Source organism: Rhineura floridana, chromosome 19 (genome assembly GCF_030035675.1).
Source record: "Rhineura floridana isolate rRhiFlo1 chromosome 19, rRhiFlo1.hap2, whole genome shotgun sequence".
Classification (NCBI taxonomy): Eukaryota; Metazoa; Chordata; class Lepidosauria; order Squamata; family Rhineuridae; genus Rhineura; species Rhineura floridana.
Window position 1 is genome coordinate 4773033 of NC_084498.1, and position 14590 is coordinate 4787622.

General features: G+C 46.8%; 1 protein-coding gene across 2 annotated transcripts in view; it reads right to left on the minus strand.

The window, feature by feature from the left end:
- Nucleotides 1–2343: 2343 nt before the first annotated feature.
- Nucleotides 2344–14590, minus strand: part of MAPKAPK5 (MAPK activated protein kinase 5) — a 30006-nt gene continuing 17759 nt past the window's right edge. The window contains exons 10-14 of one of the 2 annotated variants that reach the window (XM_061602478.1): nucleotides 13551–13671; nucleotides 10272–10402; nucleotides 8719–8840; nucleotides 6945–7049; nucleotides 2344–5749 (exon numbers count right to left, since the gene is read on the minus strand). In XM_061602478.1, coding sequence (XP_061458462.1) covers nucleotides 5655–5749; nucleotides 6945–7049; nucleotides 8719–8840; nucleotides 10272–10402; nucleotides 13551–13671 — 574 coding nt within the window. In that variant the 3' untranslated portion in view covers nucleotides 2344–5654. The remainder of the gene's footprint in view (nucleotides 5750–6944; nucleotides 7050–8718; nucleotides 8841–10271; nucleotides 10403–13550; nucleotides 13672–14590) is intronic. The other variant, XM_061602479.1, reaches the window with a different exon arrangement.

The following is a 14590-nucleotide window of genomic DNA, read 5'->3' on the forward strand; positions in this document are numbered from 1 at the left end:
TGTGCTGTGCTAGATGCTGTATGATTTTAAACTATTTTGTTGCTTCTATTTTTGATATATTGTATTTTATTGTATTACAGAATTCCATAGAATTCAAGTTGTAGTACAATACAGGATACCTGAAAGACTGGGATACCTGAAAGACCGTCTTATCCCTTATATACCCAGTCGATCACTGCACTCTGCAGGTGAGGGCCTCCTGCAGGCACCATCTTATCAGGAGGTCCATTTTGCACAACATAGGAAACAGACCTTTAGTGTGGCAGCACCTACACTTTGGAACTCCCTCCCCCTTAAATATTAGACAGGCGCCATCTCTGCTATCTTTTCAGTGCTTATTAAGACCTTCCTCTTTCAACAAGCCTTTTGAGACCTATTCCAGTCTGCATCTGTGTTGGAATGGCTTTCTAATATGTTCTTAAACCTTTTTAAAAATGTTAATCTTAGCTGTTTTGAAAGCGTTTTAAGAAACGTTTTTTATGATGTTTTGCTTTTATGTTTTGAAGTTTTTTATGATGTTTTAAAGTTTTTAGTGCTTTTGTTTGCTGCCCTGGGCTCCTGCTGGAAGGAAGGGCGGGATAGAAATGAAATAATAAATAATAAAATAATAAATAAAAGGCAATATAAGAAATAAAAGGCAATTAAAAATCAATGCGCTGTGCTGGATGCTGCATTTTTAGTTGCATTTGATTGCTCTTTTTATTTCTTGTGTTACAATTTGAATTCCACTGAAAGAGGCCATCCAGATAGTTTCACCTCACCTTTCTTTTGCAATGCCCCCTGTGCTGAATTGTAGATTGTAAGCTCCCCAGGGCAGAGACCTCTACTTTGGTAAAGCACATGCTGATGGTGCTATACGAGTAATACATGGGTCTTCTATGGAAGAGTCTGATCAGAGATAGACTAAGGATAAGCACAGAAGGGAAGGAGGTGACAGAGGAAAAGTGGCTAAGAGAGGCACAAGTGCATAGAACGGAAGGTGGCATTCCACCCCGTACTCAGTATTAACTTAATCCAGTCTTTTGATCCAAGACTTTGCAGCATGTAGACATTCTTAATGGATTGAGGCAACTGACAAAACTGAACATAAGAAGAGTCTGCTGGATGAGGCCAGTGGCCCATCTAGTCCACTATCCTGTTCACACAGTGGCCAACTGCATGCCCGTGGGAAGCCAGCAAGCAGGCCCTGAGCCCAAGAGGACTCTCCCACCTGTGATTTCCAACAACTGGTATTCAGAAGCATACTACTTCTGACTGTGGAAGCCGAGCCGAGCCATTGTGGCTAGTAGCCTTTGATAGCTTTATCCTCCATGAACCCTCTTTTGAATCCTCTTTTAAAGCCATTCAAGATGGTGGCCATCACTACCTCCTCTGGGAGCAAGTTCCATAGCTTAACTGTGCGCTGTGTGAAGTTAGTAGTTTCTTTTATACGTCCTCCTTCCTGTCTTCCAACATTCAGCTCCATTGGATGTCCACAAGTTCTAGTGTTAGGAGGGAGAAAAACTTCTCTATCCACCTTCTCCACACCATGCATAATTTCATATCATGGCATCTGTTACTTGACTTTTCTCTAAACTACCAAGCCCCAAATGCTGCAGCCTTTCCTCATAGGGGGAGTCGCTCCATCCCGTTGATCATTCTGGTTGCACTTTTCTGAACCTTTACTCCCTCTACAATATCTTTTTTTAGGTGACCAGAACTGTACACAGTATTCCAAATGTGGGTCACTATAGATTTATATAACGGCATTACAATAGCAGCAGTTTTATTTTCAATCCCTTTTTAAATGATGCCTGGCATGGGATTTGCTTTTTTCACACCTGCCACACCCTAGATCAACATCTTCATCAAGTGATCCACTACGACCTTAAGATTCCGTTCCTGATTGCCACTTCAGACCCCATGGGCATAACTGAGATGGGACAAGCATTTACAGCAGGAATGGGAGATCTTGCTGGACTCCATCATCCCTGCCCAGGTTGATGGGAATCGGGAGTCCAACTATATTTGGAAAGCACAGGCTCCCACACCTTCGTAACCCAAGCACCATACTTACGCTGCTAGCAAGCTCTGAATGCACCGCAGGGGCAATGGGCAAGCCATGCATCAAAAATTGGTGGAGCTTAGCAAAAAGCTATCAAACCTCTTGGGGCAAGAGGCTCTGCTCACAATTCTGCCATGGTGAGGGAATTTCACCCTGCCCAAATTTGTCATGCAGAAGGGGGGAACAGGAGCTTGGTGTCTGGCAATGAGAGCACCCATTGCTCCTCACAGTACGTGACACCCTCTGCTGAGATGCTAGCCTGCAATTTAATTTTTTTTAAAAAGAGACAGAAACTTCGATCAGTTTTAGTAAAATTTATGTACACCAATGCATAATATTTACATTTATATAATACTGATTGAAAAAGAGAAAACAAAACCATGGTACAAGCAAAAGGACACACTGCAATGGTGAAGAAAAAAAACATGATTCTGTGATACAGCATTTGGATGTAGGGGGACAGAGATACCAAAAAAGAAGTGCATGCATGCTGCCATTCAGTCTCAGAACAAATTCCCTTTCCTGAACAAGTTCCTGCATTTTTGAATAAGCAAACAGTCATGTTATCATCTGAGCCAATTTCTATAGGATGACCAATCATAAACAGACCGTAGTTTTATCCTAAAGGTGTGCTGCTTAAAAAAAAAAATCCCAGCAGAGAAAATCAATGTGGAAAAGGTTGCATCGGAATGAAAACTAAATCCATATGCATTTTCAGTTCAATGATTGGCAGGTGCTACTATGAATCTGGGATCTTTTCTGGCCACAGGAAAGTCTCCTGTTTTCCACATGTATTTAACTATAACAGCCTTCCCCAAACAGAGGTTTTGGAGTGCAACTCCCACCAGCCAGCTGTGTGGCCAATTGTCAAGGGTGTTGCGAGTTTCAGTCCAAAAATCTAGGGAGCACGAGGTTGGGGAAGGCAGCAATATAGACATTATCCCAATAGCACTCCCAGGGTGGAAAAACAGACTGGTTTACACAACTCACTTGGCATTACTTTCGTCATGTTGCTTCCTGCACGATACTGGTCCAACCCAGAAAACAGATGATGATGCAGAGGTTTCCTAGGCATACACAAAGGGCTCTTTGAAAGTTTACTTTGAAAGAGGCAGCAAATCCGTGTGAGCATTCCTCTGAAGTAAATGGCAGACTATGCACATGCAAGAAGTTTTATGCTCGCTTAACCACTGGTCACAGAGCTACGGAGTGGGCTGCTGGTGTTTACAAGAGGAAGTGTTCTTCAGCAATCCACTCACCAGGGACTCCTCTGTTGAAAGCAAGACTTTTATCCAGAATCTGCTTTGCCTTGTTATGATGCAGAACATGAAACACGTACTAAAACCCCAAACCGGTCAAAAGATTTCAGCCCTTTAACCTCCATTAAAAGGGTAGGCAGACATAGAGGCATTAAAAATATGTTTTTAAAAACCACTTAAAATAGTTAAGGCCATAAAACTAATCCTTTGTAATACAGAAACAACAGCATTTGATCTTCAGCCTCAAACTGTCATACTAACCTTCCTCTACTTTTTCTTTGCTTAATGTTCTAAGTGACTGATCTGGTCTGGATGCCAACCTGGTAACCAGAGTGGTGAAGACAAGAGCATTCTGGGAACTGTTGTTGCCCGTCAGCCACTTACAGTTCCCTCCACTTTCAACTGGAAGTTAAGCACAACCTCAAAGGAGCACTTCTTTCACAACAGCCTTCTCTTTGCACATGTGTGTGCATGGAAGTTCTCACAGCACTTCTGCAAAAAAATATAAAAAAGGCAAGACAAACACTGTTGTTAATTCTGCAGCACAGCAGCTCAAGTTGGTGGCTGTAATATCCTCTGCATGGAGGGCAATGAAGGAACAGTGGCTCCAAAAGAAAGGTATGTGTAAAACTTTGAACACGACGGATGCCAATTATCAGAGCAAAATAACGCCACTTCTGGCGATATCCTGGAAGGGAAGATGCTACTTTCATTCATGGAAGAACAGCATCAGAAATACCAGCTTTTGGCTTGATGTTCCCATGCAGAAGCAAATTCCCACCAGGCAACTATCAACAAGCTGGTGGTAAAAACCCACCTCGCCTAGGTCTTTTGAAGAGCATCCAAAAGCCACATTTCCACTTTGGCAGTGTTCTTCTGAATGGAGACCTCCATCTCTCCCTGGCATCAGTGATTAAAATACTTCCTGCTGCGAGGAAGAGTTGAGAAGGCCGATCTACTCTTGTCTTGAGACACTTAGTTTGTGGACATGCCCAGAGAGGGACTGCTTTACTAGTTTCTGGGTGCATGCTCTTCATGTCCACATCAGATCGTGGTCTTGTATTTATGTCGTATTCCAATCTATTAGTTGTGAACAGAAATGAAGGAGGATAGCCTGTGGATGTATCAAGCCCCTCCATCTTCCTTCCTGCCAGTAGAGATTTCTTTGCTTCATGATCAGTGCTGAAGAGCTCACCTAAAAGCACACGTTACCCACCTTAAAATTTAACAGTGAGGAGACAATTTAATGCTATTCACTGGGAATTGTTGGAAAGGACCAAGAAAGAGGCTGTGATGCAATGAGGCTGCATCTCTGTCAGGGGAGGGTTCCAAGTTCTAACTTACAAAAATTACTGGAGAGAGACCCACTGAGCAATTAGCTAAATAGCAGTAAAAGAACAAAAATAGTGTGCAGCAAATGATGAGCCACTATGGCTAAGGAAACCAAGTGTAAATGACCTGGAAGTAAATGAGCTATGAAAAACATTAATTTGAAAAGTCAACAGCTCCTAGCAGCCTTGAACTGGCGCTTCACATACTAAACGGCACAGGTGATTGTACCAAAATAATTCTATAAAACTGTCATCAGCCCAGCCTTAAAAAGCAAAAGTGTTGTAAGATAGAAAACTAGAAATATGTACAGATCTTTGTTAACTGAAATTGTTTTTTAAAAAAAAGTTTAAAAAGCAAACATATCCAGATTAGAGAGTGAGGTTCTGTCCTTTTTCAGCTTCACGCTGGGAAGCCAGAAGAAAGGGGAAGAGCTTGAAGCAGCTCGGGGACCAGGGAACAGGGAAGCCTTAGCAATTGCCAGAGGTTGGGTTGTCCTCCACAGCCAACTCTTTGCCACTGAAGTGGCTGCCTCGGAAGAAAGTTACAAAAGACAATCATGCTGTTCATATCCTTCAGTGCTTTGTTCAAGTAATTTAGTGAGCTAAATGCAAAGGACAGAAACAGAACAATGTTAACCGATAGAGGCTCTTAACCATTCGATCAAGGCAGCTGGAGGGGGAGAGAGCCTACAGCATCTGGTTATTGAAGAAGAGAACACAATAATAATGTGCCCCATTTCACAGAGTCATGTGTTAAACAGTACATAAAAATCATATATAATATATAATATATATAAGTATATATATTTTGAGGAACCGAGCTTTTAAAAAAATATTACAGTACCAATGATTCTCGCTATCTACATCTATACAGCAATTTTCAAGCTGCATGAAAATTTAATGAAATAATTATGATTTATTAATTTACATAAAAATACTTTTTACATTTTAAAGGATAAATCTCAAATGGTTAAAAAAAAGGGGGGGTGTTCTTCTTTTGTTAAGAATAAGCAGCTCCAGCTATTGAGAGTCGTGGGAATTTGTCTGTTCTTCAATAACTTGTTTCACAATTTCTGCAAGTTTTAGTCGGTCCACTTTGTCTGTGAATCCTCTGCCTAAAATATAAGACATGACCCTGGTTAGTGCCAAGCCAGTGAAACGAAGAAAACAGCCAGAGGAGAAGGGGGGAATACTCTTTCAGATGCATTCATTGGCCTGGTTCACATGCAGCACTAAACCATGGCTTGTTTTCTGGCAACAACCACAATGTGAAGCAATGATATGCTGCTTGCTTAAAAACTGTGGCTTATTTTAATTATGGTTTGGCATGATGTCTGAATCAAAAAGTCTTGCTTAACTGTTGTTTCCTCGGCCACCCCACTCCAGACTCTCACCAAGCTACGGAGGCATGAGTCAAGAGCATCTGCAAAACAAGCCAAGCTTTGAGAAACAAACTGTGACTTGTGTGCCCATTTGAGGGACGAACTGTGGTTTCCTGAACAAACTATGGTTAAAACAAACCATGGTTTAGCGTTATGTGTATATGCAGACATTGATCAGACAAGGAATCATGCCAGAGGAGGCAGCTCTCTTGGCCCGAAGCAGAAGTTGAGGAAGGGGCCCTTCTCAGGCTTTGCGACAGTTCCTAAGTTTATAAAAGCTGGCAAGTGTGTTTGCAAACCACTCACTCAGTGGAAGGATGAAAAGGCCCATCGTTGAGAGCAGACAGAGAGGCAGCTTTCCATGATTCTTGTTATGAAATCTGTACCCTGAATGTCCTCTAAGGAGCTCAAGAGTGTACACATGGGTTGCCCCATTTTATCTTCGCAACTGTGAGGTAGGTTATGCTGAGAGACATATCAAGGGCACTCCAATGAGTCTTTGACCCTAGGTTTCTAGAGTCCAGGCTCAATGTTCTACTTCCTGCTCTAGCTGATGGAATGACAGCAATGGCTGCTTCTTCCGTCTATCCTTGCTGAAGAGACTTGAGCTTTCCTTTTTTTACCCCACTGTGTGTCAAGAGCTTCAAGGTACACACAGAGGCCCTCTCCCTGCTCCCCAAAATCCTCTTCCACTGACTCCAGCATGGCAGCAGATGAAGAAGCGTCCAGGAACAAAACGTCTCCCACTGATACAACATGAGATGCTCTACGTGCTTTCAAATCTCCCAACTACCCAGTGATGAAAGGGCCACATTTTGACACGTGGGAAACTGGAGGCTGGAAGAGGAGGGAAGCTGAACTGCCCTTAATGCCACTTCAGCCTGAGTGCCCCCTCTCCCCTCCGCAAGCAATGCCAAGCAACATTTACCATTCCAGCTGAAAGACTGAAGGGTGTCTCGTAACAATTTACACTCCCTGTTATATTTCCAGGCTTCTTGCACCACTTCATTCAGCTTCTCATCTTCATTTTCGCCTGTTTCAGGATGGAAAAGAAGGTCATAGGAGTGTTTCTCATGGCTTATGCCAGACTGCATAGAGAGAGGGAGGGCTGCTGTCCCCCACATCCCATCCCCCAGTGCAGTGCAGATGTATTGCCGCTCTGTCATCTGGCCCCAAAAGAAAAGCAACGGGGAATTTCTGCAAGGGAGGGGGAAGCACACAAGTTCACAGACCACTCCCGATCTGGTAAAGGTCCAAGTGAACGGTTGAGCTTGCATTTGTCAAGGGAAAGTTCTCTCATTTGCTCTGTCATAAAAACTAATCCAATAAAGCTACTTCCTACACTTAACTAGACTCAGCTTAGCTTGCCACTTGCTAAAGATATCGTTGAAACGTATCGGGAAGTTACAGGTCCTTGGAGCTGATTTTCCTCTTCTCTGTGGATTTTCACTGCTGTTTTTTGATTCCCTGGTTTGTTTTGTGCTCCTCGTGCCCCCTCCCTCAGTGCTTGCCCCCCTCCCCAGCTACTCAGCATGGAGTGAAAGGCGGGGCAGGGGTGGAGAGGAAGGAGGAGCAACCAGCTGCTGCCACCCTTCCTCTCCTCACCTGTGCTACTGTGGCAATACTTTCTGGCCATCGACTGCAATAAAGACTACTTTGTTCCTAATGTTATGCTCCTTAATAAAATGTATGTTTATGGTTGAGCGCCTATATTGTGGTCTGGGCGGATTCCAAAGCAAATCTATCTTGCTTCACGTAGTTGGTACAGGGGTAGTTTATAAAAAGAGGCTCCTACTGCTCTCTTTAAGTCAGTAGGTGACGGCAGCAGGTATTTTAAGAGGTCTAGATCATAGAATCATAGAATAGTAGAGTTGGAAGGGGCCTAGAAGGCCATCAAGTCCAACCACACCTGGCTTTTTGCAACGCATCTGACGCAAGCCTAGTAGGGTAGTGAGGCACGTCTCCCCCAAATTATTTTATTCTAGTTTTGTCACCAACATGCCTTTTATTGCTATGTTAATTAACTATAATTTTTTTAAAAAAATGATTGTTAGTTGGCCTCCTGTTTCTAAAGGCGGAAAGGCAGGACATAAAATTATTTATCACCTCTTCTCTTCACTCCTGGAGCAGAAGGTTGGGAAAGTCTGGAAAATAATCTTAGTCGGCTGTGGGAAAATGCTAAGTGGCTAGCAGAGGGCAGCAGAGGGATAGTCAGGGTTATCTGCCCAGCCTGGGCCTTTGCAAGGTCACTGGGTGGGCCACAGCTGTCCTAGCAACAGGTACACACACATGAAAAACAAAGAGAGATTCACCTGTGAAGAGTCAGTAAGGAAAGCTCCACTGCTAGGTAAAATGATGAACGAGGGAGAGGGCTTTTTCAGTTGGGGTGCCCTGCTTATGAAGCGCTATTGTCAAGGAAGCCCTTGAGTGTTATCCCTCCTCCAGGCATTTAAAATTTTCCTGCTCTTATTAGCTCGCTTTAGTATTTGATCTGCTGCACTGCTACTCTGGCCTTCTTGTGAGATATTGTATTGTTTTGTTTTGATGCTGCTGTAAACCAGCGTGACATACAAACGTACAAACTGGCTGTTGGAGAAAGGGTTAAAAGAGTACGGCAGACTCGTGCCACTGCCCTCCCAGTCCCCAGGCTTCCCCCACCCTCTCCCCCTCCCACAAACACAGCTTGTCTTAAAATCTGTGACCTTTACCAGCCTGCGGCAGGATGCACTGGGCGATCACGTCGCGGAGCTTTTCCAGGGCGACATTGGAGTCTTCGCTACTGTTCTCAGGATCGTGGATATATACGCTGTCCTTTGGTTTTGTTCTGTAATGAGATGATGGGGAAATATGAGCACAACTCGGGCGTAAGCTTCAGGGTCCCCCAGGCCCTCTTCCGGCTAGCATCAGGCAGTGGTTCTGGGCTGCTGTTTCATCTGTTGGGAGGCAGCAGCACCCAAGTGAGGCAAGAAGATGCCCACGAAGAAAGAGCCACCAACACAGGATCCTCCGCTTTTGCGCCTGGCACCCTCCTCTGAATGTATTCTACCTTTTGAGATTCGCTGCCACCGCCCCAACCCCTTGCCAAGCGTGTATTTGGTGGCTGAGAGAAGATTCTCCCTCGACAACGGTATGCATCCCGCTACGGCATGCGGGAACCTGTGGACTAGGGTGGACTGGACACTTGAGAGCTTCTTCTGTTTGTTTGTTTCTTTTTTAAAACACAAAAGCCTTCCTTTTATTGCCTCCACTGTCCTAGAATCATAGAACAGTAGAGTTGGAAGGGGCCTATAAGGCCATCAAGTCCAACCCCCTGCTCAATGCAGGAATCCAAATCAAAGCATTCCCAACAGATGGCTGTCCAGCTGCCTCTCGAATGCCTCCAATGTGGGACAGCCCCCCACCTCTCTAGGTCATGGGCTCCACTGTCGTATGGCTCTAACAGTTAGGAATTTTTTCCTGACATTCAGTCGAATTGTTCAGTCTTGTTCTAGGCACTGAGCTGAAGGAGACTTGGAGCAGCTCCTCCTTCCAGAAGGGAGCAACCTGCGGGTGCCCCCCATCGTCTAGAGACAACGGGTGCCTTCCCACCCCCCGAGCTCACGATCTGCTCAGCCACCGTTCTCAGACGCCAACCAAGGCACAGGAGGGAAGCAGGCTGGCTCCTGGGAGGCCCCTGGTCCCTCCACCACAGGAAGGGGCCCCCGTACCCCTGCAGGCGTTGTTGGACTACAACTCCCATCGTCCTTGACTGCTGGTCGTGTTGGCATCTGGAGCCCAGCAACATTGGGAGACCTGCAGATCCCCCTTCCCTGATCCAGAGGAAACGGAAGACAGCCAAGAGCGGTGCCTGCTCGGTATCTAATGAGACACAGTCTTCCATGTCTCTGTTTCAAACAGGCCACATGGTCCAGCTCCTTCTCAAGGGAGAGGCATCCACCTTGAATAGATTATTTTTTAAACAGAGGTGTGGAACGTGTGGCCATCCAGATGTCGCTGGGCCTTTGGGCCGCAACTCCCACCACCCCCGCCCATTGGCCATTCTGGCTGGTGCGGATGGCAGCTGCAGTCCAGCATCTGGACAGCCACGAGTTCCCCATTCCCTGCTCCAGAAGTCTGCAAGGCTTCCCTTCCCAAGCAAGAGTTAGGCTCTCGTTGGCTGTCCCTCCTGTAGGTTTTGCTCACAGATGAGGCCCCAATATCTGGTGCAGGACAGACCGGTTGTGTTTGCTTATATCAGTTGTCTTTGGCAGTTTACCCCAGCAGCTTCCGTTTGCGCAGGATTGGGTTGTTGACAGAGTGGAGGGGCTTGAGGCTGACTTTGAGATCCTGGATCCTCATATTTGCCAGCTGCTCTGCGTGTGCCTGCTGTATCCCAGCAACCATTGCCTGTACGATGGAGGGGGAAGAAGGAAAAGAAGTGACATCTCAGGTTGTGAATCGATGCAGTAATGGGAACCAGCAGCAGCAGGAGCTTCATGCCTGAACATAGCCCGTGCTTCTTGAACATCACACAGAGACTGTGGGCCACTTCAGCTCCTCAGTATTAGATTACCGGCTGGAAAGAGGGAGAGCGGTTTACAAAACCCTCTGGCTGGAAAGCTCTCAGGGCTGCCTGGTGTGAACTTGCCACGTGAGGGTTCCATCAAGGGCACAGACAGTGCTTGAGTGGCAGTGGGCTCAGCAACAGCAGTGGCCAACTGTTAACCAACAACAGCGTGGAAGCTTCAGGAAAATGTCACCACCTGACTTGTGATAAGGATGAATTACTGGAAGCACCCAGCCATCAGGGCTCCAGTGTCTGACCTGGCTCTGATCTTCAAAGCCCTCAATGGTCTGGGACCGGCAGATGCAAGGGGACATTTCCTCTCTTATGATCCAGCTCAGACTTTAAGACAGACAGGGGCTTCCCTCTTCAGATTCCAGGTGTGTATCTAGTCAGAACTTCAAGGGCACTCAGATAAGTGATCTCTGCAGCTGTCCTCAACCGTGGAATTTCCTTCTCTGGGAACCCCAGCACCACACGTTGGCCACCTATACTTATGAACTGCTGCTCTACACCTTAGCGTACACCTCTTCCCTTCCCCTCACAACAACAACAACTAGCGCAAGCTGACAAATCGCCCAGCACTCATCAGGACAGTTACGTTAAGCAGGACTGACTGCAACACTTCAGAATGATCCTTGCTCACAAGGCACTGGGGAGAATTTGGCTTACATCGTTTGGGCAAAGTAAGAATTCACACACATAGAGGCAAGAAGATAGTGCAAGACTGTTGACTGAAGGCTGGCATTCAGTGATCAGACTTTGAGCAGGCTGGCTCACCGAGGAGCCAATCAGGGGGAATGGGGGGAGGCCTGTCCCCGTGCAAATCAACTGACTGCTACACCTGGCCCAGGTATGGCTCAGTACACTGGTGCTGCCAAGAGCTGTAGGTTGGTCTAAGGTCACAGGGAGCTGGCTGGCAACAAAACACCTTCCCAGAAAGGCTGTAGCAGTCCCCAGATCCCCTCTTGGAATATCCTGTCCCACACAGGCAAAGATTCTCAGGGTGTTTCTACCATATACCACAACTGGATCACTGCAATGCGCTTTATGTGGGGCTACCCCTTCAGAACAGCCCAGAAGCTGCAGGTTATGCAAAATCTGGCTGCCAGGCTATTAACCGGGGCAAGCAAGATGGCATCATATGACACCGATCCTAAAAAAATCTGCACTGGATGTGTGCACGCTACTGCACCCAATTCAAGGTATTAACAGTGGTTTACAAAGCCCTCAATGGCTTGGTATCCAAATATCTACAGGAGTCTCTCTTCCATTATCAGCCAATATGACTGGCATGGAGGGCTCTGCTTGTGGTCATCATGAGGATTTAGGGGAAGGAACTTCTAAGAGGGCCTTCTTTGTTGTGGGGCCCTGATCCTGGAATGACCTCCCCTTAAGAAGTACGCCTGTCATCCTCATTCTTGTAGCATGACAACTTTTATCAGCAGCGTGTTTGAATTGGGGCTTTAATGATCTGTTAATGCTTTTCTTTTAGGGTTGTGTTTTTATTGCTACTTGTGTTATGATGTCTATATATTTGCTGCATGTTCGTTGGGAGGGGGAACAATTTGTAAATATCTTAAATAAATGAAAACCCTCATAAATGGACCCTGAAGACACAAAGGCCTTATTTGGACAGCACAAACCTCCTGTTTTATTTATTTAAATGTTTGCAAACTGCTTTTCTAAGGCTCAAACAATAAAAATCCAAGCCACGCTTAGCAGGTTCATGGACATGCCAGGGGCTCCCCCCTCCCCCATGCATGGATCCTCCCCACCCCACTTCTTAGGTTTTAGGGACACACATTTTGCATCTGCAAACTACAGCTGACGTAGAAACCATGCTTTGCGAACGCATTTCAAAGGATAACGTGGGAGCAAAGAGCTGACCAAGATTGCTGTCTCAAGGGTCCCGGTAAATTATGGTTAGAGAAAACCAAGAAGTGGAGGAGGGGACTTCTCCTATGTGCCATGTGACCTGTGTGGGATGTGCATCCGCACAAGTCTGTGGTTTGGCTCCATGATCTCTGCACCAGCCTGAGAGACGGTGGGCTGGCGTGCGGGTTGCACTACGTCAAACTGTGGCAAGAGACTGCGGCCACTTTGCTCCTTCCAAGGCATCCGCTGCTGGGCTGCCCTGAGCTGTGCCACCGTTTGGGCTTAGCCTATCATCCAAAACTGGGCTTGTGGACAGACTGCGAGCTGTAAATCATAGGACAAATCTTGGTTCCAGCTCACGGCTAGCTTGGAGGAAGAGCTCAGCCACAAGCCTGGGCTCGGATGACACGCAACATGGCTTAACTCAGGGCGGTGTTGCAGAACAACCAAGGAGGAGCAAAGTGGCCACAGCCTCCTCTCCTGGAGCCCTCATGCACAGGCAGGCTTGGCTTAGTGCAAAGTGCAAACCAGCCCAATGTCGGTGGGGAACCGGTGGCCCTCCAGATGTTGCTGGAGTACAGCTCCCATCATCCTGGGCCACTGGCCATGTTGCCTGGGGCCGAAGGGAGTTGGGAGCCCAGCAACATCTGGAGGGCTCCCCCAGGCTCCCCACCCCTGGCTGAAAGAAAAGGTCTGCATATTTCCCGTCTACCCCTGAGAGGAGTACTGAGCCTCTGATTTTTTACCAAGGATTCTTTCCTCCTTTGTATTCGTTTCAGCTTCTGATTCATGCCTTGTTTGAGCATGTACACAGATGGGCAACAGGAGGGGATTAAGGGCTGCTCTCTCAGAACAGCAGATGGCACTAAAATTAGAGGCCGGTGGTGGAGCACCTGCACTGCATGGAGAAGGTCCCAAGTTCAGTCTCTGGCAGCATCTCCAGTTGAAAGGATCAGGCAGTCGCAGGCGATGGGAAAGATCTTTCTCTTTGCCTGAGACCCTGGAGAGCCACTGCCAGCCAGAGTAGGAAATACTGGACTAGACTGGCAACAAATAGCTTAGCACGGAATTTTAAATTAAAAAAAAAAATAGGAAAAACAAAGTGGCACGAACCTTGTCCATCATTAACTGGGCAGAGGGCAAAATGTTATCGAGAGCCTCCGTGGAGTTCAGCCAAGGGTGGTCCAGAACACCTTCTATGGTCAGTCTTTCCTCTGGCTTCACCTTCAGCAGCCTATGAGTTTAAAAAGGTATTTTTAAAACGTTAATCCCAAACCGCTTGTTTCTTTACCCTGTCCTGTTCTTCCCGCTGCTGCTTTTGACCTAGGAAGCCCTAAACAGCTCGAGGTCAGCCCATCTACTGCCGCCATCCTTTTCCTTCACCACAGATTGGAAAGTGAGCTCAGGGTGTCAAGTTAGGTGACCAGAACCCACACAGAGGCAGCAGCCATTGCTGCCCCAAGCCACGGCACCCCAGGCCTTGCTCGGACCAACCCTAGAGGTCTTGCCGCACCCCTTCAGCCATCAATCTCCGTCTCTAGCTGTCCTCCTGAATTCTAGCACTAGAAGCAACTTGCTTCACTTGGCTGGCCCCGCCCTCAGTCATGGAAACAACCCTCCCTGCCTTGGAGACTTCCCAAAATCCAACCATCTTTTAGCAAGTTGCACTTGGCTGTGGAGGCAAAGTTGATGGAAGAGGAGGCCAGTCTCGCTTAATCATTAAATTGGTCTCGACTGATTTTAAAACATGCCCATGCTGAGCACACGTTTGGAATTGGGAAGGGTAAAAATTCAGGCTCTGCCTGAAGTCAACTGTGCAGCAGATGCCCCATCCTAGTGGGTGGGTCACACAACGTGCGGCTGGGCCAAAGCCTCACCGCCAAAGGGCATGCTGGCAGCCAACCCACCCAAGAGGATTCTTTCCTCTCCGGACACGGCGGGCAGGGAGGCCAAATCATTGTACTTACCTAGGAGTGAGGGATACTGGCGCTCGGCTGCCTGGGGCTTGTTCTGGCTGGCTGCATGTGGCAGAATTTTCTTTTCAGCAGCTGGACTTTAGACCCGTTTACTGCTTCTCCAAGCCAAAAGATGGAGAAGTGGCCACATACCCCTCCCACTGTCAGAAAGTTGGCAGCCCCAGTGAGGCCGAGAGA